This window comes from Chiloscyllium punctatum, chromosome 40, assembly GCF_047496795.1.
Source record: "Chiloscyllium punctatum isolate Juve2018m chromosome 40, sChiPun1.3, whole genome shotgun sequence".
In the NCBI taxonomy this organism is placed as follows: domain Eukaryota; kingdom Metazoa; phylum Chordata; class Chondrichthyes; order Orectolobiformes; family Hemiscylliidae; genus Chiloscyllium; species Chiloscyllium punctatum.
Window position 1 is genome coordinate 58,652,452 of NC_092778.1, and position 26,767 is coordinate 58,679,218.

The window sequence follows — 26,767 nt, forward strand, 5'->3', positions numbered from 1 at the left end:
TTGTAATCCCTTGTTCAAGAAAGGATCAAGACAAAAGATGGAAAATTATAGGCTGATTAGCCTAACCTCCGTTGTAGGTAAAATTCTAGAATCCATCGTTAAGGATGAGCTTTCTATATTCTTGGAAATGTAGTGTCAGATTAGAACAAATCAGCATGGATTTAGTAAGGCGAAGTTGTGCCTGACAAACTTAGTAGAATTCTTTTAAGAGCTTACAAATAGGTTAGACCAGGGAAACCCAGTGGATGTTATCTACCTAGACTTCCAAAAGGCCTTTGATAAGGTGCCTCACGGGAGGCTGCTAAGTAAGGTGAGGACCCATGGTGTTCAAGATGAGTTACTGGCATGGATTGAGGATTGGCTATCTGCCAGAAGGCAGAGAGTTGGGATTAAACATTCTTCTTTGGAATGGCAGCTAGAAGGTTAAGGGAGATCTAATAGAAACTTACAAGATAATGTATGGCTTAAAAAGGGTGGCCACTGGGAATTTGTTTCCATCAGGTGGGGATACTAGGACCTGTGGGCACAGCCTTAGAATTAGAGGGGGTCAATTTAGAACAGAAATGAGGAGACATGTCTTCAGCCAGAGAGTGATGGGCCTGTGGAATTCATTGTCACAGAGCGCAGTGGAGGCTGGGATGTTAAGTGTCTTCAAGGCAGAGATTGATAAATTCCTGACCTCACAAGGAATTAATGGATACGGGGAGAGTCTGGTAAGTGGTGTCGAAATGCCCATTAGCCATGATTTGAATGGTGGAGTGGACTCGATGGGCCAAATGGCCTTACTTCCACTCATGTCTTATGGTTTTAAGTTTGAGTTCCTACACTTCGAATGAACAAGACTGAAGACTGTAGTATGGATGAGAAGACTGATTGTGGTATCAAACTACAGGAACCCATTCAAGTGTGATTGGATGGAGAGGTCTGATTTAAAGGAATCATGTTAGCAGGGCACATTATAGACAGGGCAATAGACATCGATTCTGTGCAGCCAAGAAAAAGAATGCAGAAAGTTTGTTATCCTTGCATGGTACCAAATTTCAGCATACCACAGGCTGGAGAGAAATTTGCAATAGGAGATAGAGGATCTCGTTGTCCTGGTCATTTTAGGTACTATTGACAAGGGTAAACTAGGAAGGAGGCTGTAGGTAAGGAGTATGAGAAGCTAGGTACTAAATAAAGATTCAAAGTAAATGATTTCTGGAGCAAGGTAAATAAGATTAGGGTGGTGATTCAAAGATATGGACTCTGATTTGTGGGGCTGTCGTATCTCTGCTGGAGGAAATGTGAGCTATGCCATGAAATTCACCTGAACCATCTTGATGCCAATGTTCTGGTGACTCATATGACAAGGGAAATAGAGATGACTATATTTGAATTAAGGAGGGGGAGGTTTCACATAAAGGATTATTCGAGTAAAACATAAAGAAAAAATAGAATATCAACACAATTGGTCAAGGAAGCATTGTAGGTGTTGATAGTCAGAATGTGGCAAGAAGGGACAGTAATTAAAAGCTTAAGAGCATGGCAGCAGGTAATAGCAGACTTTACAAAGAAACTAATAAAACTAAATTTAAGGGCACTGTTTTTGAATGCCTGCAACATTCACAATAAAACAGAAATGTTCAACTGATGTATGAGTTGATAAGTATTACAGAGGTATGGCTATAAGGAAGCAAAAGCTAGGAGCCGACTGACCGTGGGTAGGTGGCATTCAGGAAAGACAGGCAATTAAGTAAAGGTGGTGAGCTTTCCCTCTTTTAACTAAAGAGAAAAATAAAAGTACTATATTGAGAATTATTTTAGCTCTTAAAGTTGAAAACCTAGAATCAGATTAGATGAAATAAAGAGGCTAAAGAAGAAATAAGGGGAAAGAAACATAAATGAGGGTTGTTTATATGGTTTAGCTTAGAGTGGTGCTGGAAAAGCACAGTAGGTTAGGCAGCATCCGAGGAGCTGGAAAATCAACATTTTGGGCAAAAGCCCTTCATTAGGAATAGAGGCAGGGAGCCTCCAGGGTGGAGAGATAAATGAGGGAGGTGGGGCTGGGGAGAAGGTAGCAAAAAGTACAATAGGTAAAATGGGGGTGGGGATGGAGGTGATAGGTCAGGGGGAGGGTGGAACGGAAAGGTGGGAAGGGAGATTGGCAGGTAGGACAGGTCATGAGGACAGTACTGAACTGGAAGGATGGAACTGGGGTAAGTTGGGGGAGGGGAAATGAGGAAACTGGTGGATCCCATTTACCAACCTCTGAGAAAAAGAACAGGAAATGACATCACAAACTCAAGGAAACCCAAACACCTAAACTGAAAGCGGACCATACCATCAGTGCTCCAATCGGAGGTTCACTGATGATGTTACCTAGTATGGTGATGAAACGTCTGAAAACAAACCTTCAAACTCAGCGAGCAAACCTACATTCATTTCTGATGTCTGTTAGAGTTGCAGTCCTCTGGTCTTCACCCTGTGTTATAATTATCAAAGGTGAAGGTATTGTTAAAGCTCTTAAATTGTTCTAAAAGAATAATTTATGAGAGCTTCATACATGCAATTTACTCCCAATGCTCATATCCACCAGTGAAGTAAAAAGATTTTCCTCCCCATACCTACAATGATTCAACAAAGTTAGTTCCTATGTTCACTGATTTTATTCAAGCATATGCAAGGGAAAGTGTGCACTAATTGATTGATTACACATGGTTGCAGATGTGCTATTTTACATTCATTTTATCTATATCATTCAATCACTTATGCCATATAAGGTATTAGATACTGCAAAAATGTATCTCTTAAATCTCTTGGCACCAGCTAGACGTTGACTATCTTAACTAGTTCCAGCAGCTTGTCTTTGAACAGTTTCTGAAGCTTGCTAAATTTGCCATTTTAATTCCCTCTTTTGGCCGTTGGCAAAGCCCAAATTATTTAAAAATCCTTCTCCTTGTATATCAATTGCCAACAAGATATATTTCTGATCACTTCGCCCCACAATGTACTAACTTTTTCTGTGTCCACCCAGGAAGAGATCATGGCAAACATATTCTATAAGTTCAGGGCCAAATTGGCAGTTGTAAAAAATCTGTTGATACCTACGATTAGACTTCTTTTTCCATGGGTCATTTTCAAGGTTTTGCCTTTCTGTTGGTACAGTTCCAAACTTAAAGCTCCTAGTGAGCCTTCTCAGCTTCTCAGCTTGACCCACTTTATGGCACTTGATCATTACGGACTCTCAATGCTGAAACATCATGTGTTACTTGAAGCATGACCATGGTATTAGTTAGTACTTGGGCTCCCCTATCCTAACCATTCTATCTGTTGTGGGTTTACAGTTGTTGGGAACAGTATGGTGTTCTGATATTGCAAGTACTAAGATAATAGCATCAATAATGTTGATCTATTACATATTTACATGATTCTTGACTGTGCTATCCATCCACATATTGGAGTAATAAACCTAGCTAGTAAGCCAGGTTTAGTAGGTGTAAAATTCATTGCTCATGTTACTTCTCTGATGACTCATGGGAATCACTTTTTCCAATATCCAAATATTTAGTTTCTTGACCCACTCTCCTCAAGGTAGTTGGGCATACAATCATAGGTATTTCTGTGCTCCTCCCTTTCCCAATCTAATCACTCTACTTTGGTGCTCCATGAAGCATCATATCTTGGGGATATTCCCTTCACAACCGAATCTTTACTGCAGCTGCAAATGCACCTCCTTAATGATTAGTCATAGAGCATAGAACATAAAACATTACAGCGCAGTACAGGCCCTTCGGCCTTCAATGCTGCACCAACCAGTCATACCAATCTGAAGCCCATCTAGCCTACACTATTCCATGTACGTCCATATGTTTGTCCAATGATGACTTAAATGCACTTAAAGTTGGGGAATCTACTACCGTTACAGGCAAAGCATTCCGAACCCTTACTACTCTACTCTGAGTAAAGAAACTACCTCTGACATCTGTCCTATATCTATCACCCCTCAATTTAAAGCTATGCTCCCTCGTGCTCGTCATCATCATACTTGGAAAAAGGCTCTCCCTGTCCACCCTTTCTAACCCTCTGACTATCTTATATGTCTCTATTAAGTCACCTCTCAATCTTCTTCTCTCCAACAAAAACAGCCTCAAGTCCCTCAGCCTTTCCTCGTAAGACCTTCCCTCCATACCAGGCAACATCCTATTAAATCTCCTCTGCACCCTTTCCAAAGCTTCCACATCCTTCTTATAATGCGGTGACCAGAACTGTACACAATACTCCAATTCTGACTGCACCAGAGCTTTGTACAGCTGTGGCATAACCTCATAGTTCCAGAACTCGATTCCTCTATTAATAAAAGCTAAAACACTGTATGCCTTCTTAACAACCCTGTCAACCTGGGTGGCAACTTTCAGGGATCTGTGTACCCGGACACCGAGATCTCTCTGCTCACCTACACTACCAAGAATCTTACCATTAGCCTAGTACTTTGCATTCCGGTTTCTCCGACCAAAGTGAATCATCTCACACTTGTCCGCATTAAACTCCATTTGCTACCTCTCCGCTCAGCTCTGCAGCTTCTCTATGTCTCTCTGTAACCTACAACATCCTTCGTCACTATCCAAAACTTCACTGACCTTCGTGTCATCTACGAATTTACTAACCCACCCTTCTACGTCCTCATCCAGGTCATTTATAAAAATGATGAACAGCAGTGTACCCAACACTGACCCTTGCGGTACACCACAAGTAACTGGACTCCAGGACGAACATTTCCCATCAACCACCCTCTTTCTTCTTTCAGCAAGCCAACTGATCCAAACTGCTATATCTCCCACAATCCCATTCCTCCGCATTTTGTACCTTATCGAACGCTTCGCTGAAATCCATATACACCACATCAACTGTTTACTTTCATCTACCTGTTTGGTCACCTTCTCAAAGAACTCAATAAGGTTTGTGAGGTACGACCTACCCTTCACAAAACCGTGCTGACTATCCCTAATCAAATTATTCTTTTCTAGATGATTATAAATCCTATCTTTTATAACCTTTTCCAACACTTCACCAACAACTGAAGTAAGGCTTACTGGTCTATAATTACCAGGGTTGTCTCTACTCCCCTTCTTGAACAGGGGAACCCACATTTGCTATCCTCCAGTCTTCTGGCACTATTCCTGTAGACAATAACGATTTAAAGATCAATGTCAAAGGCTTGGCAATCTTCTCCCTGGCTTCCCAGAGGATCCTAGGATAATTCCCATCCGGCCCAGAGGACTTATCTATTTTCACACTGTGCAGGATTTCTAATACCTCTTGCTTGTGAACCTCAATCCCACGTAGTCTAGTAGCCTGTATCTCCGTATTCTCCTCGACAACATTGTCGTTTTCTAGAGTGAATACTGTCGAAAAATATTCATTAAGTGCTTCCCCTATCTCCTCTGGTTCCACACACAACTTCCCACTACTATCCTTGATTGGCCCTACTCTTGCTCTCGTAATTCTTTTATTCCTTAAATACCTATAGAAAGCCTTAGGGTTTATCCTGATCCTATACGCCAACAACTTCTCATGTCTCTTCCTGGCTCTTCTGAGCTCTCTCTTTAGGTCTTTCCTGGCAACCTTGTAATCCTCAAGCGCCCTAACTGAGCCTTCTCATCTCATCCTAACATAAGCCTTCTTCCTCTTGACCAGAGAATACACTTCCTTTGTAAACCACGGCTCCCGCGCTCTACAGCTTCCTCCCTGCCTGACAGGTACATACTTATCTAGGACACTCAGGAACTTTTCCTTGAATAAGCTCCACACTTCTAATGTGCCCATCCCCTGCAGTTTCCTTCCCCATCCTATGCTTCCTAAATCTTGCCTAATTGCATCGTAATTGCCTTTCCCCTAGCTGTAACTCTTGCCCAGTGGTATACACCTATCTCTTTCTATTACTAAAGTAAACATAACAGAATTGTGATCGCTATCACCAAAGTGCTTACCTACTTCCAAGTCTAATACCTGGCTGGGCTCATTACACAATACCAAATCTAATGTGGCTTCACCCCTTGTTGGCCTGTCTACATACTGTGTCAGGAAGCCCTCCCTCACACACTGGACAAAAACTGACACATCTATAGTACTCGTACTGTCGTGATCCCAGTCAATATTTGTTCCCAGTCATATCCTTCATGGCCTTATCTGTCTGGCTATCTCCCCACTTTTCTGATAGGTCTATTTAAATATTCACTTTCTTGACTTCTGCTATTTTTAAAGCCTCAATTAGTACTGTAAGTTCTGCCACCGAGCTGACTTTTCCCAGATGAACACCCTTGGCTATCATTGTTCCTCCATTCTCTACTCCTGCCCAGCCAGTAAGATGTTTTCCTTTAACTATTCTCCAAGATCTATTCACATAAGATCAGATCCCCCTACACTAAGGGTTTCTCCCTAACACTGTCCCTTCAAGATACATAGAGTCATAGAGATGTACTGTACGGAAGCAGACCCTTCAGTCCAACTCGTCCATTCCGACCAGATATTCTAAATCAATCTAGTCACATTTGCCAGTACTTGGCCTATTTCCCTGTAAACCCTTCCTATCCATATGCCCATCCAGATGTTTTTATATAATACTATTGTACCAGTCTTCTCCACTTCCTCCATTAGCTCATTCATTACACGCACCACCCTTTTACGAGAAAAAATTGCCCCTTAGATCCCTTTTAAATCTTTCTCCTCTCCACCTAAACCTATGCCCTTTAATTTTGGACTCCCCCACCCCAGGGAAAAGACCTTGTCTATAAGGTCACCACTCCGCCTCCAACGCTTCAGCGAAAACAGCCCCAGCCTATTCAGCCTCTCCCTCGGGCTCAAATCCTCCAACCCTGGAAACATCCTTGTAAATCTTTTCTGAACCCTTTCAAGGTTCACAGCATCGTTCCGATAGGAGGGAGTCCAGAATTGCACACAATAATCTAAAAGTGGCTTAACCAACATCCTGTATAGCCATAACGTGATTTTGCAACTCCTATACATAAAATATGCTGTTGTCTGTGACTATGGTATTTGCCAGAGAGGTACCTTATTGAACGTCTTTTGGAAATCCAGGTGTATTATACTTACTGGTTTTCCCTTTTTCTATCCAGCTTGTTAACACTTCAAAAAATTTTAATAAACTTGTCAGGCGTGCTTTACCCTTCATGAAACCATGTTAACTCTGCTTGAGTATATTTTGTATTTCAAAATAGTCTACTATTACACCCTTTACAATGAACTCTAGCATTTTCCTAATGGCAGATATTAAGCTAACTGTCCTATGATTACTTTATCTTTTGTCGGTGTCTTTTTGATTTAAATGGATTACATTGGTAGTTTTCTGCTCCTCCAGACTGTTCCAGAATCTAAATATTCTTGGAATATTGCTACCAGTATCTCTGTCTCGAGCAACTTTAAAATCGTATATTTAAATCCATCAAATCTGGGATACATATCAGCCCTTGGCCCATTAGTTTCCATAGTTACTTTTTCCTCCAGTGATGTGTGTTGATTCTTTACATTCCCACCTACCCACTTACCCTCCTGATTTTTTGAGTATTTTTGGAATGCTATTAGTGTGGTCTACATGAAGACTGATGCAAAATATTTATTTAACTCCACTATCATTTTCTGGCTCCCCATCAATATTTCCCCAGCTTTATTTCTAAGGGGCATATGTTTACTTTGGCCCTTCTTTTTTTCTACGTTTAAAGAACTGTCACTATCTGCGTTTTATTACTTGCTAATTTTCCCCCATAGTTTATTTCCATAAAGTCACACAGTATAGCACTGTATGGGTGCTTAATCTAGGATAGAAGTTCGGCACAACATCGTGGGCCGAAGGGCCTGTTCTGTGCTGTATTGTTCTATGTTCTATGTTCTATGTTCTATAGCAACAGGCCCTTCACCCCACCAGGTCTATGTCAATTAACAAACACCAAACTATAATAATCCAATTTCCCTGCACTCAGTCCATAGTTCTCTTGCCATGGTTTTTTAAGTGCTTTGCCAGATGCTTCTTAATGTTATGAAAGTACTCTGCTGTAGAGAAAACAAACCCAGCCTGTCCAGTCTCTCCTCATCACTGAGACGTTTCCATTCCAGCAATGTCCTAGTGAAACTCCTCTGCACCCTCTCCAATGCAACATCCTTCCAATAGTGTGGCAACTAGAACAGCCTATGGTATTCCACCTGTGACCTAACTAATGCTCTACAAAGTTGTAACAAGATTTCCTTGCTTCTATATTCTATGCCCCAGCTAATAAAGGCAAGCATCCCGTTTGTTGCCTTCACTACCCTGTCTGCTTGTGCTGACACCTTCAGGGATCTGTGAACTTATGCACCAAAGTCCCCTTGTTCCTCAGCCCTTCTTAGGGACCTACCATTCATTGTGTAAAACCTTCCCTTTATTAGACCTCCCAAAATGTCCCACCTTAAACTTATCAGGATTAAATTCTATCTGCTATTACCCTACGCAATTTACCAGCGGATCAATATCAGACTGTAGACTGAGACCTTCCTCCTTACTAACAACAACACCACCAATTTTTGTATACTCTGCAGACCTACTAATTATACCTAGTACATTCACATCCAAGTCATTTATATACATTACAAACAGGAGCGGTCCCAGCAGTGACCAGTGTAGTTTATTGCTGGTCATAGGCTTCCAATCACAAAAACAACTCTCCACCATCACCCTTTGCCTCATATTTGCAAGCCAGGTTTGGATACAGTTTACTAACTCGCCTTTGATCCCTTTGGCTCTTAACTTTTGGATAAGCTTTCCCTTTGGGACCTTTTCAAAGGCCTAACTGAAGTCCATGTAAACTACAACTGCACCACCCTCATCAATATATTTAAAAATTAAATTAAATTTGTGAGACAGGATCTACCTCTCTCGATTTCATGCTGACTATCCCTCATCAACTTCTGTCTTTTACAAGTATTGATTATTCCTGTCCCTCAGAATTTTTTCCAGTAACCTCCCTACCACTGACATCAGATTAATTAGTTGGTAATCTTCTGGTCTATCCCTGCTGCCCTTAAAGAAGGAACCACATTGCCTTTCCTGCAGTCATCTGGCACTTCATCTGTGGCCAGTGGCCAGCAGAATTTTGCATATCTCTGTCAGGGCCCAGCAATCTCATCCCTTACCCCTTATAGTAGCTGGAATACATCTCATCAGGCCCTGACAATATGTCCTCTAATACATCTAATAACCCCCCCCTTATTAATTTCAACCTGCACTAGAAGCTCACTATGGTAAAAACAATGACTGCAGATGCTGGAAACCAGAGTCTAGATTAGAGTGGTGCTGGAAAAACACAACAGTTCAGGCAGCATCCGAAGAGCAGTAAAATCGACATTTCGGGCAAAAGCCCTTCATCAGGAATACAGGAGCTCACTATCCCAACTGAAGTCTCCAGCTACAATGTATTTCTTCTTTGTGAATAGAAATGAGAAATATTCATTTAAGACTTTACCCATGACCTTGAGCTCCATGCACAGATTTCCCATTTGGTCTCTAACAGGCCCACTCTTTCCCTGATAATCCTCTTGCTCTTAATATACTTAAATGCCTTTGGGATTTTCCTTACTTCTGTCTGCCAAAGATATTTCATGGCCCCTGTTTGCCCTCCTAGATTTTTATATACTTCTAATGGACCTCCCCTGTTTTTAATACACTGTACCTAGCAATTTTTTTTTCTTGATTATCCCTTAACACCCAGGGTTCTCAGGACTTGTTGTTCTTGCCTTTCACTCTTATAGAAACACACTGCCCCTACACTCTCTATATTACACTATCCCACTCTCCAAGTGTAGACTTAACTTCAAGTAGCTGCTCGCAGTCTGTTTGCAAGATCCTGTCTAATAGTATTGAAACTGGACCCCACCGCCCCCCCCCCCCAAATTTAGATAGTTAACTGCTACACTATTGTTATCTCTTTCCATGATGACTTTGAAATTTAGAGATGTGGTCACTGTCCCCAAAATGCTCGCCCACTTATACTTCAACCACTTGACCAGCTTCATTCTCAGTGATATAAAAGCATGCTTAGTACACCAGCAGTTTGAGTTTGGCAGCGTGATGGCTCAGCGGCTAGTACTGCTGCCTAACAGTGCCAGAAACCTAAGTTCAATTCCAGCCTTACATGACTATTTGTATGGAGTTTGCATATTCTCCCCATATCTGTGTGGTTTCCTCCGGGTGCTCTGGTACCCTCCTACAGTCCAAAGATATGTAGATTTGATTAGATTCTCTACAGTGTGGAAACAGGCCCTTCGGCCCAACAAGTCTACATCGCCCCTCCTGAAGAGAAACCTACCCAAACCCATTCCCCAACCCTATATTTACCCCTGACTAACACATCCAACACTATGGGCAATTTAGCATGGCCAACTCACCTGACCTGCACATCTTTGGATTGTGAAACTGCAGCACCCGGAGGAGACCCACACAGACACGGGGAGAATGTGCAAACTCCACACAGACAGTTGCCCAAGGCGGGAATCGAACCCGGGTTCCTGGTGCTGTGAGGCAGCAGTGCTAACCACTGAGCCACCGTGCTGCCGTTAGATGGATTGGCCACACAAAATTTGCCTACGATGTCCAGGGATATACAGACTAGGTGAGTTAGCCATGGGAAATGTGGGGTTATAGGGATAGGGCAGGGCAGATCTGGGTGGGATGCTGGTTGGAGGGGGAGTGTGACTCTATGGGCCGAATGGCCTGCTTCCACATAATTGGGATTCTATAATTCTGTTCTACGAAATTGATTATTTAAGATAGAAATAGCTGTTTGAAAGTACAGAACTGAGTATTGCTGGGAAAAAACTCTGTCTTGTTGAATCTTTTAGTCTTGCACTAATTAGGGCAATTCACAAGAAATACCCTAGTAAAGGGAAAATAACATTTATGCTTTGAGAGGATAATGTTGAATGGTCAGCAAGTGGTTTTTCTGTCTGAATACACCGGGCCCTGTGTATTAACACATTTAACTCTGATTAGGTGCAAATGTGCCATGCTACAAACCTTACTGACAATCCAAAGTTGGTTGCCAGTTTGATTATTTACATACTCAGGAATGTTGACCAAATGTAATTGAGTCAGAGTCATAGAAACGTACAACATGGAAACAAACCCTTCGGTCCAAATCGTCCTGTTATCCAATTGTGGAATCTTATCTCATGTTAGACACTGCTTTATGATTTGCAAATGTGGGTTTGTGAGAGAGTCAGCCTCATGTAATGTTGTGAACCACCAAAAGGGTATGTTGTCTGATTATGATCCACTACAGTTTGACATGAAATCTACATGTCCACCATCTCACAGGCATTGAAATCTATTTATCGCATTACTTATTTATTTGATCAGCAGAATGTTTTGGCCTGATATCAGAAGCTTGTCAATGGCAAACACTACTCCTGTTGCTACTGCTTAGTAGCAGGAAACAGCTAGTTTCTTATGTTGCTGAAATGTTTGAGAGATATTAGCCTGGAGTCATAAAGTCATAGAGATGTACAGTGCAGAAACAGACCCTTCAGTCCAACTTATCCATGCCGACCTGATATCCTAAATTAAACTAGTCCATTTGCCAGCATTTGGCCCATATCCCTCTCAACCCTTCCTTTTCATATACCCATCCAGATGCCTTTTAAATGTTGTAATTATATCAGCCTCCCCACCACCTCTGGCAACTCATTCCATACACGCAGAACCCTCTGCATGAAAGGATTCTCCTTTAATCCCTTTTAAATCTTTCCCTTCTCACCTTAAACATATGCCCTCTAGTTTTGGACTCCCCTACCCTGGGGAAAAGACCTAGAATATTCACCCTATTCATGCTCCTCATAACCTTAGAAACCTCTATAAGGTCACCCTTCAGCATCAGATGCTCCAGGGAAAGTAGACCCAGCCTATTCAGCCTCTTCCTTTAGCTCTGACCCTCCGACCCTGGTAACATCCTTGTAAATCTTCTCTGAATCCTTTCAAGTTTCACAATATCTTTTATATAGGAGAAAGACCAGAATTGAATTCAGCGTTACAAAAGTGGCTGAACCAATGTCCTGTACAGCCACAACATGATCTCTCAACTCCTATAGTCAATGCACTGACCAATAAAGAACAAGCATATCAAACACTTTCTTCACCACCCTGTCTACCTGCAACTCCATTTTCACGGAAATGTGAGCCTGCACCCCAAGGTCTCTTTGTTCGGCAATGCTCCCGAGGCCCTTACCATTAAGTGTATAAGTCCCACTCTGATTTGATCTACTAAAATACAGCATATCACATTTATCTAAATTAATTTTCATCTGCCACTCCTCAGCACATTTGTTCATCTGATCAAGGTCCTGTTGAACTCTGTGGTAACCTCCTTTGCTGTCCACTCCATCACCAATTTTGGTGTCATCTGTAAACTTACTAACCATACCTCTTATATTCACATCCATTTCATACATATAAGTGACAAAAACAGTGGCAATATGAAAAGCAACCCTCCACCACTACCGTCTGTCTTCCATCTCCAATTTTATATCCAAATGGCTAGCTGTCCCTGTACTCTATGTGATTCAACTTTGTTAACCAATCTACCATGCAGAACTGTGGCGAATGCCTTGCAGAAGTCCATATAGAAAACATTCACTGCTATTTTCCTCAGTCTAAAGTAATAGATACTGGGCAGTTTTCAGGATGACTTTTCAGTGCTCTCCTTAATCCTGTTCAGGAGTTTGTGAAATATACCAAGAAATTATCTGATTAACCATTATCCCACAGGATGGTTTTAATGCGCTTAATTTCAGCATCAAGTTTGCAAGGTGAACAAACTGGCTCAATCACTATTTACAAGGTTGTCAACAAGGCCAGTTTACACATTCTCCATAGTTATGTCCCTTCCAGTCAGTCCTTTTGGCAACCAGTCTGCTCTCTTAGTGTTTTTGATTTTGTTTTCTCATTAAATTGATAATTCTTTTAAATTGTCTTTAAGTATATTATTACTTTTCAAATAAATCTTTGAAACTGTGTTTAAGATATCCTAATAATTTAGCAACCTAGATGCTTTACATCAATGAACAACTAAATTTTAAACAATCGTTAATTGATTGACATTAGTTCCTCTTCTAACGAGGAAAACATTACATTTCATTAGACTATAAATGTGTATAATGTTCTAATTTAAGGTTTAAGAAAAAGGACCTATTCAAGCAGTGAAGAAAGAAGTAGCAACAAACAAGTTAAGACTTCAGAAGGTGACAAAAGTGACCATCTTAAATTACATTCCAAAAGCCAAAGTGCAGAAACTACCAAGAAGTGTTTTCATGAGGTGACTCTTGTTTTTATTTGCTTTAGGAATGGGGTAATAAGAGTTGGTTAGCATTTAAGGAAATACTGAGAAATAAAAATGATTGGGTGGATAATGGATTTTTTTCAAAGTAAGCTTTAAAGAATACTTTCAGCTAATGATTTGATTCATTATATTTATAGGGGTTTGTTATATTTTAGCAAGCAATGTCTTCATCATCTTCACTTCAACTAAAGGAATATCAAAATGCTTTGCATTAAGAATTTTTAAAGTTTAATTACAGTGGTTGGAAAAAAGGTGCATTTTAATCTAAAATGGTGTTGTGACTCTGGAAAATGTTACTTCTAATTCATTCAACATTTTAAAAAATTAAATCTTGGGTCATAGTACTATTGATAGAATCTATCTTGGGAATGATTTTGCAAGTGTGCAAAGGTTCATTGATCATGATATCCCAAAAAGCACAATGAAGCTGTTCACAAGGAACGTTGTAAAATTGTTCTGATTCTATTAACTCCTTTTACTGTAACATCATTCTGCTGTGATCATGTTCCCCATTCTGTGGTAATAAACCAGATACCATTAGGGAGACAGTACAAGATATTCACTGCAAACTCCTGAATCCTACCGTCAGGCTGAGTTGGTCAGCAGGCTGGGGTGAATAGGGATCCCAAGTCACTTGTGATTCTTGAATGGGAGGTCATTTAGTAGCTATAGGGTGAATTCACTTTCCTTGGCTCTTGAAGCTGGAGACCCAGTCAGAGGTCTTCAAGCTTGAAAAGAGCAGCAACTTAAAATAGACAGTCAGTAAGCGAGAGGGCACAATATGCACTTACTTGCACCTACCTTTGGACTTCAAAGTAAAACCCCTACTTGTAAAGGCAGAGCTCCTTTAAAGGCTGACCTGCAGCTACTGCGGCATCCAGGCAGACGAGAAGAGTTCTTGAAACTGCATAATGAAACTTTGATAAAAGCCCAGTCTCTTCTAAAAGGATTATTTCTGAGAGATTTTATTTGCAGAGAAGTTTTGACTGGCTTAATTTTTTTCAGAGATTTTGTCAATGTGTCTGTTTATTTGCACAAAATTAAAGGTATCGCAACTTTAAAGCTACTGTTATTAATATCTTAATGGTCTGTTTATTTTTAGAATTGTAGGATCCAGATGTTGGTCAAAAAGTTAGTTTCTAAGCCATTTCACATGTCATTGTTACTGTCAGATTTATTGGTTGTTGTATGCAGTATATATAGTGAGAATGGGCATGGGACAGCTGACATGGAGTGTATGGGGGTACCATTGCATATGGGGCATTTTCTTAGCAGAGGGACTAAAATGAACTATTGAGGTAGGTAGGTGGTGGGGTTGGGGGGGGTGGGGGGGGGGGGGGCGGGTAAAGAATGCAAGGAGGGCCATTATGTAACCAAACAATTAATATGATGTCTTAGAGAACCTAGGCAGAATTTTTAACTACACTGTCTAGACTCTTCTAATGTCTTCAGTTATCTGTTGGGATAACAGTCTGCCCCACCTCCTTGGAGTGAACTAACACAGTGAAGGGAGAAGTATAGATTTCATTGCATTGTGCCTTGTAAGCTGGCAATTTGAAACATCAAGCACAAGATGTTTCACTGATTTGTTACATTTAATCCTGTTTAGGAACAAGGGCAAGACTTGTTTATGATTAGATTAGATTTCCTACAGTGTGGAAACAGGCCCTTCGGCCCAACAAGTCCACACCGACCCTCCGAGGAACAACCCACGCAGACCCATTTCCCTCTCTGTAATGTACCTAACACTGTGGGCATCTTTGGACTGTGGGAGAAAACCAGAGCACCTGGAGGGAACCCATGCAAACATGGGGAGAATGTGAAAACTCCACATAGGCAGTCACCCGAGGCTGGAATCGAACCTGCGACCCTGGTGCTGTGATGCAGCAGTGCTAACCACTGAGCCACCATTTGTTGCAAGGATTTTAATGAGTCCCTCAAATCGGTCTAAGTGTCAGTAAGCAATTGTCAGCTCCAGTCAGTTTGTCAGTGAGAGTCCAGGAACGTGGTTCCATATGGCTGAAGTGCTTTGGTTAGCTGGCTCCCTACATTTGGGTCAAAGGATGACCCATGGGCTTGTGGGATTGGAGCAGTTAGCAAGCTAGAATGGTACTCGTGATTAGATGCTGGAATGTAACCTTTTGAAGTCAGTGGGATATAACTTTGCGAGAAAAGATAGTGTGATTGGGAGATGATCTGTTGTTAGCAGCATGGCTGAGGAACTGGGACCGCACCTGATGCTGCAGTACAGCCTGAGAAAACTAAGAAAGCTGGGTCTGGGAGCTGAGGAAAATTCACGTACAGCAGAAACCGTGAAGCTGAATTGGTGTGTTGATAACTAGATAATTATTAACAGTCTCTAGAAGTTTAGGATTTAACTGAGAGATGAGATGAGCAGTCTCTGAGACCATACAAGATAGCAAGATGGTGGCAAAATAGGATGCTCCAAATGGAGCTCCTCAGCTCCACCTGTTCTTTTTCAATATTTGTTTTCCTCTGTTTTTAGCTTGGGTAGCGTGAAGGGAAATGAGTCCTGGTGCAGCATGAGGGGAACGAGACTTAGACTAGCACAAGGAGAGGCGAGCTACAGTCCAGCATGAGGGGAACAAGACCAGGAACAGTGGGAGGGTACAAAACCTGGAGCAGCGCGAGGAAAAGCGAGCCACGGTGCAGCACGAGGGGATGCAAGTCCCATCACAGCGGAACATACCTTGTTGCAGCTGAGTGCCAGTGGATCGGAGGCTGGAGCAGAACGGGCTAGGGCCTGGCGAAGGCAGTCAGACCACAGGCGGAACTGCTGCTATTTGAATTTTTTTTCCAGACTGTAATGTCAATTTTTAAATTATTATAACTATCTTATTTCTAACTTTTTTTATTATATACTGTAAACAATGCAACTACATTTTCTTTTATTTCTCTTTTGTATCCAGGATTTGTACCTAGGTACTTGTATACAAGGTGGCGTCGTTAGAGGCAGCCATTGTAAAAACTTTTCACTGTATTCCTGTACTGGAGTACACATGATAATAAAGGATATTCTATTCTCTTCTGTTAAAATAACTCCTAAATCAGTTCAGAGTCTAGATCTTTCAGAGGCCAATGAAGATTTTTCATGAAGGCTAGCAAATCTTTTAATGAAATTTGCTGACTCATTGTCCATAAACTTTGGGTGGGTTTCTGGGAAACTGTTAATTTTATCTGCTATTTGATGTGCTCCTGTGAGTGTCCAACCACAGTTTGTACATAAATCCAAATTTGCCTTTTTGTTAATTCTAGATATTAGAGTATGTCATGTATTGTGTGTTTGTTTGTTTTACTTTTCCAACCATTTGTATAATAAAATTTGTTTGAAGAAAGTTTGGAATGCTCTGCTTTATTTTCTTAGTAAGTACCTTGTTTGCTTTAAACACAAAATTTATTGATCACTAAATAGATTGCAACAAGGATTTGGCAGTTTCATCTGCGATGATATCAAAGTAAAAGAAAGTTTCTACTGAGACATGCCTGCTAGCTGCCAAAAATATGGCCATTGTGTCTGAAATACTGACCAAATTGATCACTGCCAAAATTAGATACTTTTGTCTTCATAAATACCTCTTGTTACTTCCCTAATCAGATGCTACAGACAATTTTGCAAGGATGGAAGAAAAATTAATAATCCACATTATGCAATGCCTTAAGTGAAGTTCCCTGCCAGTTCATTTGAAAGTGGGAATAGAACTGTTAAAACAGTGACGCAGACATGCCTACAGTGGATTATTAACAGTGCTTAATATAGGAATATATATGTTTAAACTTTGAACTTTGCTTTTACGTGCAAATCACAAATTCATTCCAGTTTATCTTGTTAGATCCAGAAATTGATTCACCAACAGATTGCCACTGAACTTAGAGATCATTTGAACAACAAACTTGAAGACTTAACAAAAAGAATTGAAAATATTGAGTGTAGACAAAATCATGAAGAACTGGCTAAAACTATTCAAGTAAGTTTTAAACAACTACTTTGTATTTATTTCGAATCTTCCATCAGAATAGAACAAGATATCTCTCAAGATTATTCTCTAATAAAATTTGACACTGAGCCCCGTAAGCAGATGTTGAATCAAATGACAAAGTTTGGCCAAGAGGGGATTTTAAAGAGTATATTAAAGGAGGTAAGCAAGGAAGAGGGGAAGATATTTATGGAGTGAATTTCAGAGCTTGCAGATTGTCAACTGAGTGTACAGTTCTCAATTAAGCAATTAATGCAGCAATCAAAATTGGTAGTGTTCAAGAGGCGTGAATTGGAAGAATTCATCTTGGCAAGTTGAAGGACTGGGATCAACAGCACATTAGCTGAGATGGGAACAGAGCTGGCTGTGTTGTGAAAGTATTAATAGTCAAATTAAAGATGGCATGAATCTGTGGTTGGAAGCAAATCGCAAGATCACATACGCTGCAAAGTTTGCAAACAATCTGCTTCAGCTTGAGACAGTTACCAGGAAACGCAATTATTAATCGGTTATTCTAGGGAACTTAGTCCATTCAAGGAACCAATGCTGGCTCTTAATGTACTGCATTAAAGTCAGAAAGGATCGGCCTGAGGAAGGACATACAATAAATCATGTCAATAATCTATTTTAAAAATCATGTCTTTTATTTTGTGAAAATGGGCGGTTGTTTGCCTTCCAATCCAAACCAGGGAAAACTTTCCGAGCTCCGTTGTGTAGTGGCCAAATACTATTTGCTTGCTAGTTGTAGTTATAGAGTTTGTTCAGTGGTACATAAGAAATATGAAAAACTTCAATCCAAAGTATAGGTGAAAGAGATCATTTTCTGCACCTGGAAATTTTAGATGCAAAATTCAGTCTTTGATCACTGAAGAAACTTCATTTTGATTTTTAGATTTGTACCTTTTATCACTTTTTTTCAAGAAACATTTCTATCTTGTCTTCCGGGATTTTGACTTATTGTTGTGTATATAGTTTTTGTGCCATTGTCCTGTGTTTTAAAACCAGTATTAAGAAATATAAATTACAGAGATAAAAACAACTTTAACAATCCATTTTTCACACAGATTCGAATAAAACGATTGGAAAGAAAGGTAAAAGCTGCTTTGAAAACTGTAAATACACAATCACTTAGAAAAACAGCAGAGGAGGTAAAAAAAAGTTTCTTCATTCAATAGACTGATATAGCCAACCAAATTTTGCATTAGTTTTTATTTTTAATCCACATTTTGTACAAAATTATTTATGAGAAAACAGCATAATAAATTTACTTCAAATTAGGAGTGTTAAGGATTTATTTCTGTTTTGTGCTTCATTACTTATCCAGAGCAAGTCAGCATCATTTTCTCTAAAACAATCTGATATACATTCTGTGCCACAACATGCTACCACTGGAGAAAATTCAACCAATGCACTGGAGCCTGAGTCAATTGCAGAATATATGGATTCATCTGCTACACCTGCCACTGTACCAGACCAATCCTCTCAGCCATTGCCTTACAAGGAACTTCCAGATTCTTCCAACTGTGAACTGAACTTACAGTTACCTGGAAGGTATTGTTGAACTAAAGTGTGAAAATTAGTTTATAGTAGAGTTGCAATTTTTAATGTATTCAGAACGTTTTTTGCGAAGGCATATGGTTTACTAATCACATAACTGTATGGGAATAATCATTGTTGTAATATCTTGTTCTAAAATTTAAGTTTGGGATGCTTTATACGAACTCTGTCTTCTGATTTAGCATTATGCCAATGCTTTTGTTCCATAAATTCCTGTTGTTGATGCTAAGACTTTGTTGCCAGCAACCAAACTTATCATTCAAGAAAATATTTTGTGGAGTGTCTTTTTCAACCATTTACCTTAATTACTTATGAACGGCAAACATATTCAATTTCAGTTGGAATGACTTTCGTAGTTGAGAATCCAAAGATGTTACTGATTATTTGTTGTTGTGAACAAAGAACTGTAAGAAAGATGTACATACCTACACCAGTCATGTTTTCCCAATGCTCAAGGCTTTTTTTCTAGGACACTTAATTTCCAGGGCTTTGTGTTTCATTTAGGTGATGTCCCTAATTTAATTATTCCTCTCCTCTCCCTGGCAGTAAATACTGCAGAGAAAAAAAAAATCAAGAAGAATGAATGATGTTGAAGTGATTAGTTGAGACAAGTAAAGATCATGCATACAGTGCACATGCTGAAATTTGAAGAAAAAGTAGGATAGCTTATGATTCATGGAAGAACAAATTTGTGGAATATGAAATGAGAGAGGAAGAATTGCTGAATTTGCAGGTTCCAGAATGTGAGAGAAGATGATAATAGTGTGTCATGCCATGAAATAACATATGTTGCAGAGTGTTTTTCTGAATATTTGCCAAAGGATATGATGGATGGAATTCAGAGTATTAGCAACAGGGTAGGGTGAAGGCAGTGTTGTTGAGAGAGAGAAAGGTGTACTCATTCTTATTGCATCTTGAGGTTAATGAAACTCCCAGAGTCTGCCCGTACCTGCTGAATAGTTGCCCCAGGCATTTTGCTGTGGGTGATGGGCAATAGTACTTCCTTCCCTGTCACAACCTCCATCAGACCTTCAAGAAGTTGTACTAAAACTGCAGGGCATTCCTGAAAGTGATTGCTGTTGCTGATGCAGCAATAGCTGTAACCATAGCATTCCAGTGAAATCTTTCAGAAGGTAATGGTACCCTGCTTTAAGATTCTGGTTTAGATGGCCTAGGTGGCCTGTTGAAAAAATACATGATGAAATTGCATGGTGAAATTATATGGAATGCTAATTTCCTAGTGCCATTGATTAGGCAGTTCGTATTCATGAAATGTTATGCAGGATTTAAAATTGCACAAGCTTCACACTGATGTGGTTCTGCCACTTTTCTTATCCACTTGACTCACATTGCTAATTTTTGCAAACATTATATGTAAAATAAATGTTCACTGAAAATGAATAAAAAATTACAATACCCCTTTGTGGTGATGTTGTATGATGCCATCTCAAAACAAAACGCAAATTTCTTTGAAGATATTCTTCTAGCATTGTAACTTCAGCAGGAATTTGGCAGTGTTGTCAAGGTGTAGAGGGCAGAGAAAATATTCATTTTAAACTCGTTTTCATTATATTGTGAGACATCATGGTTTTACAGTGGGCATTCAGTGAAGTGACCGAATTATAAAGATCTTTTCACATGTTAATGAATTTTCCCCATCTGATCATACATACTACCAATATATTGCCTAATATGCTCTCGTACTGGTGTAGTTTTTATGCTGAATATTCTAATTTTTCTATTTAATTCCCTATCTCGCAGTTTCACCTCAATTTTCAGTCTTGCCATTCTCTTTAAAAATCCTTGTTCTCTCTTACCCATCTGAGTACTGCACAATTTTTTCAAGAGATATGCCTTCACTGTGCTTGTCCCCTGTGCACTAACTGATTTTCATACTCCAATGATTTCAATCTTCATCATGCTGTACTTTCCTTTGACCTCATGTCCCTCCCTATTTCAAAATGCTCTATCCACACCCAACAAACCCTCTCTCAATAAATTCCCCTGAGCTGATTGATTGTATTAACTTAACTCCAGATCTGCATTCTGAGCCTCAAGTAACAAGCTCATGTGTGTTAAGTGTTCTTCACTCTGAAATAATTCACTCTGAAACACTTGTGGCATTACTTTGACCTCTGGAAATGGGACTTTGTTCAGCTATTGCATACATGATGGAACGATACCTAGAACTTTTTTCTGTAATTGTTCCATCTTTTAAACTAGTATATTTATGAGAGGATCAGTTCTTGAAGTGCACTTGGGGTATTTAAATGCTTGAGGAGATTAGAAGTTGCTTTCTGTCTTGCGGTCTAATCTTTGAGGAGTGCAAGAAGCAGACTTGAATAAATTCATAATCTTATGCAGAATGCAAAGAGGTGCAGATTTGTTGGGCCATAATTGACATGGAAAAGCAACAAGAGCAGTTAACAGTCAATTTTAAAATATGTAAAGAGAAAAAGAGAGGGAAAGTGGACATTGGGCTGCTGGAAAATGATGCTGAAGAAATAGTAATAGGGAACAAAGAAATGGCTAAGGAACTTTGTGTCAGTCTTCACAGTGGAAGACACAAGTAACATCCCAAAAATTCAAGAGCACTGGGGGGCAGAGATGAGTATAGTGGCCATCTCCAAGGAGAAGGTGCTAGAAAAACTGAAAGTGGATAAATCACCTGCACCAGATGGGCTACAATCCTAGAGTTCTGAAGGAGATAGCTGAAGGGAGAATGGAGGCTTTAGTAGTGATCTTCCAGGGATCATAGGAGACAGGTAAGGTCCCAGAGGATTGGAGAATTGCTAATATACCCTTCCCCCCCCCCCCCCCCCCCTGCAGTTTAAGAAAGGAGTAAGGCAAAAGATGAAAAGTTATAGGCTGATTAGCCTAACCTCAGTCATTGGCAAGATTTTGAAGTACATTGTGAAAATGAGATTTCTGAATACTTGGAAGTGCGTGGTAAAATAGGGCAAAGTCAGCATGGTTTCATTGAGTGGAGGTCATGCCTGACAAATCTGTTAGAATTCTTTGAGGAGGAAATGAGCAGGTTAGATCAAAGAGAGCCAATAGATGTTATCTTTGTTGCCTTCCAGAAGGGCTTTGATAAGGTGCTGCAAGGGAGGTTGCTAGGTAAGATAATGGCCCATGGTGTTAGAGGCAAGGACTAGCATGGTTAGAAGATTGGCTGTCTGGCAGAAGGCAGAGAGTGAGGATAAAAAGGTCTGTCTCAGGATGAAAGCTGGTGACTAGTGGTGTTTCTCCCCCCCCCCCCCCCCCCCCCCCCACAAGAGTGAGTGTTGGGACCACAACTTTTCATTTTATGCATTAATGATTTGGAAGAAGAAGCTGAGGGAATCTGGCTAAGATTGTGGATGATACGAAGATATGTAGAGGGGCAAGAAGTATGCAAGTAGTATTGAGGAGGCGGGAGACTGCAGAAAGACTTAGGTTAGGAGAGTGAGCAAAGACGTGGCAGATGAAATACAACATGGGCAAGTGTGAGGTCAAGCACTTTAGTTGGAAGAATCGAGGCATGGATTATTTTCTAAATGGGGAGAAAGTTCAGAAGTCTGAAGTGCAAAGGGACTTGGGACTTCTTGTCCAGGTTAACTTAAGGTAAACTTGCAGGTTGAGTCAGTAGTTAGGAATGCAAATACATTGTTGTCATTCATCTCAAAGAGTAGAATATGAAAGCAGGGAGGTACTTGAGGCCTTCTAAGGCTCTGATCAGACCACATTTAGAGTATTGTGAGCTATTTTGGGCCCCATACCTCAGGATGAATATTGTCCCTGGAGTGGGTCTCGAGGAAGTCCATGAGAATGATCCCAGGAATGAAAGGCTTAACATATGAAGAACATTTGAGGACCCTAGGACTATTTTCAGTGGAGTTCAGAAAGATGAGGATTGAAACTCACAGAATGCTGAACGGCCTGGACAGAGTGGAAGTTGGGAAAATGTTTCCATCGGCAATGAACCAAGAACCCAAGGGCATATCCTTAGAGTAAAAGGAAGATGCTTTGGAACAGAGTTAAGGAGAAACTTCTTTTGCCAGCGAGTGTTGAACCTGTGGAATTCATTGTCACAGAAGGCTGTGGATGCCAGATAATTAAGTATGTTTAAAACAGGGATAAGTTCTTGATGGCCGAGGGGATCAAAGGTTACAGGGAGAAAGCAGGAAAATGGGGTTGAAAAACCTGTCCGTCATAATCGAATGGCAAAGTAGACTCGATGAGCCGAATGGCCTAATTTCTGTTCCTGTGTTTTATACTCTTAATTCTCAGATTAAGCAGGTAGATTCTGATCAGTGAAAGCATTGCCATGATGTAGTAGAATTTGACTGTCACCATGACCCCCATTTTTGCAATGAACATAAAAATTCCTTTTGCCTAAAAGGATCCATGATCTTGAGTAATTAGAAATATAGCTTCTTGCACGCATAAGTGCATCATGCTGAAAGACCGGCTGATGATGATCTACTGATTCTTGGTGTAATTCCTAGCACAGTCTGGATTCTTTAGATAATTTCCAATAATAGAATCCAATCCAATGATGGATATACTCTTGAAGCTTGCAAGTATGGACTGGTTGAGCATGAGCAGCCTGCTGCCAGCAGCAAATGGTCAACAGGATGTGTTGTTGAGATTTGGGATCATAATACTTGAAATATTAAAGACACTATCAGTGCAGGTTGTTGGTAGGAATTTGGACTGTGTTGAATTTTATTTTGGTTCATTTGCTAAGTGCAGCAGTAATAAAATCTGTTTTGATGGAGATCATAGCTTTTGATTCAGAAATGATGTAAAAGTTGAAAAAGTTTTTCAATTGTATAGAAATAAATATGGCCAATTTTACATTACTTAGCAATGAAATTTTAAAACTTGTAAGCCCTTTTTTAAAATGTAATTCTACCCAGTGTTAATATCAATGGGAACAGAAAAAAGCTTAGTTATTCTTATTGCTTTTCATGGGACGAGGCTGGCAGAGACTGCAATCATCGACATAAATCACTACTCTTCAAAACGAAGTAAGTAGTAATTTTCAAAAATCTTTCAAAATAAGGGATTATGTATGCAAGTATAATTTACTATATTATCAGAATATAATTGGAATTCAATCAATAAATAGTGGTTTTATGTATTTATTTGCAGTTCAAAAACTACTTTTCTGCTGGGGTGACAGAAGCCTCCTACCAAATCAATTTGAACGAAGTGCATCAGCCACAGTTGATTTGGATGTTGTCCTTTGCAACATTTGTGTTCCAATCAGAAAACCAAATGAATGTCTGAACAACAAATTTTGGAACTGCAAACTGACTCACTGATGTCTAAGCTCTGCAGTGATCTGTTTAGCTAGAAAACCAACTTGGACAAAATCAAATTATATAAGGAGATGCAATGTTGTCATGTCTGTTTCATAGTATGATACAGATTACCCAGCTCGAACAGTTAGACAATGGTTCAAGACTTCATGGCAGTTGATTCATTTATGGGATTGGAAATATTCAGGCAGTATCTGTCTACTGATGTATCACTACATTTTACAGATGATTTTACAGTTTTTATCTTGCTATTCCAGGTCCAGCAACTGGCGTTTCCTTCAGTAGTGTATATTGTAGTGGTTTTGAGCATTTTCAGTTTGTAACTTTTGGTGAATTTTTTGTCACCAATCGTTTAATTTTGCTTTCTGTATGCTATTCCTTTCTTTGAAATGTATAGAATCCAGTAGTCTCCAAGGATATGCATGTGGAATAATCATCTAGAGGTAAAAACGAAAATTATACTATGTTTTGAACACTAAAGTGCAGATTCTGTACTTGAGCTACTGCAAAATGTTTTGTTTTGAAAGCTCTATAGACAGCATCATAATTTAAATTGATTTTGATTCTGCTGATTTTTTTAAAATAATGACTTTGTATACATTGGGTGAAATATCATAGGTGCCTCAGCAATATGAGCTATGGTGAGATTTGTGGCAGAATCAAGTGAGAAGTCCAGTGAGGCCAATCTTGATGCCAGGAGCATCTCAGCCCATCTTTTAGGCTTTTCACAGGCAGTGTGCCTGGCAAGTTTCTCACTAGTCAGTGGCTAAGGGGGAATTACTGCTTGCTAAATGTCGTCTTGACAGCTCAACTTGCCTCATTATTCATCTTTTTCTCTTGCCAAGCTTATCAAGCAAGCTTAATATTTCAAAAGTTCAACATGCAAAACAGGGTATGACTCTGTTGGAATCAGCCCACCACTTGCTTCAAATGACCTCTGTGTTGCATTTGATCAGTCTGCAGTTCAGGGCATGATGCACCGGCACCAGGTGCACACACCTCTAATCCCCAGATATTTAGCATCTGTCAACCCAGAATGATCAATATGGCACATGGCGCCATAAGTGGCAACTCTTAAACTTTTCACTGTACTCATGTGAGTACATGACAATAAAGCTTATTCAATTCTCCAAGACTTGCAGGCCACCCAGGAAGCACAGACTTGCATTGCAAGGTGCAACAGTAACTAGTGTTAAAAGGCTACAACAGAGACACTTTGCATGTATAACATAGGCATACATTTCAAGGATTAAGAAAGACTGCTCGTTTGCTCTTTGTGAGTTTGCTTACTTAGTCTAACTTGCATGCTCATCCATTCCTTGCATTGCCTTACCATGCCATATGTGTAAACGCATTGGCATTTCAGCTTCTGTATTTAGCTGCCGTTTTTGCACAGACACAGGCTGCTTGCTATGGTTGTTAGTAAGGATCTGAGAGGGGTTGGGGGCTGAGGGGTACAAATCTTGCTGAACAGCACACTCTAACACCTATAGCATGAGCTTGTATGTCAAATACATTGTGCATTCATTCAACCAAATGCCCATGACAGAATAGTGAGGATTAGTCCTGAGTCCGCTCAAGGAGGGGCCATTGTTAGTCAGAGGGTCCTGGTACTGTCAGTCACAGGCACAATTCACAGTTCAGGGGTTTTGCCATGATCAGTCAGCCACTTTGGACACTCCCACAGTCAGGGCATCTATCCTAGTAGTCTGAGAGGTGTTCAGTGGCCAGTCCTATAGGGCTAGTATAGGCAGAGAAGGGAATCCCATATTGTCATTTGAGGAGCTACAAACAGAGTGGTCAGGGGTCAGGTCTGTCACTTATATGGCTGCACACTGAAGTTGGTCAGAGATCTGGGTTGAATACAGTGATGGGTGTCTATCCATTTCTCCACTTTTGAGAAGGGTTCAAGAGGTGGCCTGTAAAAACAACAGGAAGGTTACTGCCAGAAAAAGTGAAGGATGTCTATAGAGCCATACAGCATGGAAACAGACCCTTCAGTCCAGCCAGTCCATGCCAAACATAATCCCAAACTAAACTAGTCTCACCTCCCTGCTCATAGCCCATATCCTGACAAACCTTTCCTATTCGTGTATTTAGACAAATGTCTTTCAAATGTTGCAATTGTACCCACATCCACCACTTCCTCAGGAAGTTCATTCTACACACAAACCACCCTCCGTGTAAAAAAAGTTTTCCCTCATATCGTTTTTAAGTCTTTCTCCTTACCTTTTAAAAATGTGTCCCCTATCCAAGGGAAAAGACAACTGCCATTAACTTCATCTATATAGCTCATTCTTTTATGAATTTCTATAAGGTCGCCTCTCAACCTCCTATGCTCCAGTGAAAAAAGTCCCAGTTTATCCAGTCCTTCTCTATAATTCAAACCATCCAATCCCAGCGACACCCTAGTAAATCTCTTCTGAACCCTCTGCAGCCAATTAACATCCTTCCTATAACTGGGTGACCAGAACTTGACATAGTATTCCTGATGAAGGGCTTTTGCCCGAAACATCAATTTTATTGTTCCTCAGATGCTGCCTGAACT

At 40.2% G+C, this 26,767-nt stretch overlaps 1 protein-coding gene across 1 annotated transcript in view; it reads left to right on the top strand.

Annotated features, from left to right (window-relative positions):
- Window positions 1-26,767, top strand: part of atf7ip2 (activating transcription factor 7 interacting protein 2) — a 109,378-nt gene that overhangs the window by 39,613 nt on the left and 42,998 nt on the right. Inside the window, exons 4-7 of the mRNA XM_072560003.1 lie at window positions 13,192-13,334; window positions 17,210-17,344; window positions 18,418-18,501; window positions 18,678-18,904. Of these exons, the coding sequence (XP_072416104.1) occupies window positions 13,192-13,334; window positions 17,210-17,344; window positions 18,418-18,501; window positions 18,678-18,904 (589 nt within the window). The remainder of the gene's footprint in view (window positions 1-13,191; window positions 13,335-17,209; window positions 17,345-18,417; window positions 18,502-18,677; window positions 18,905-26,767) is intronic.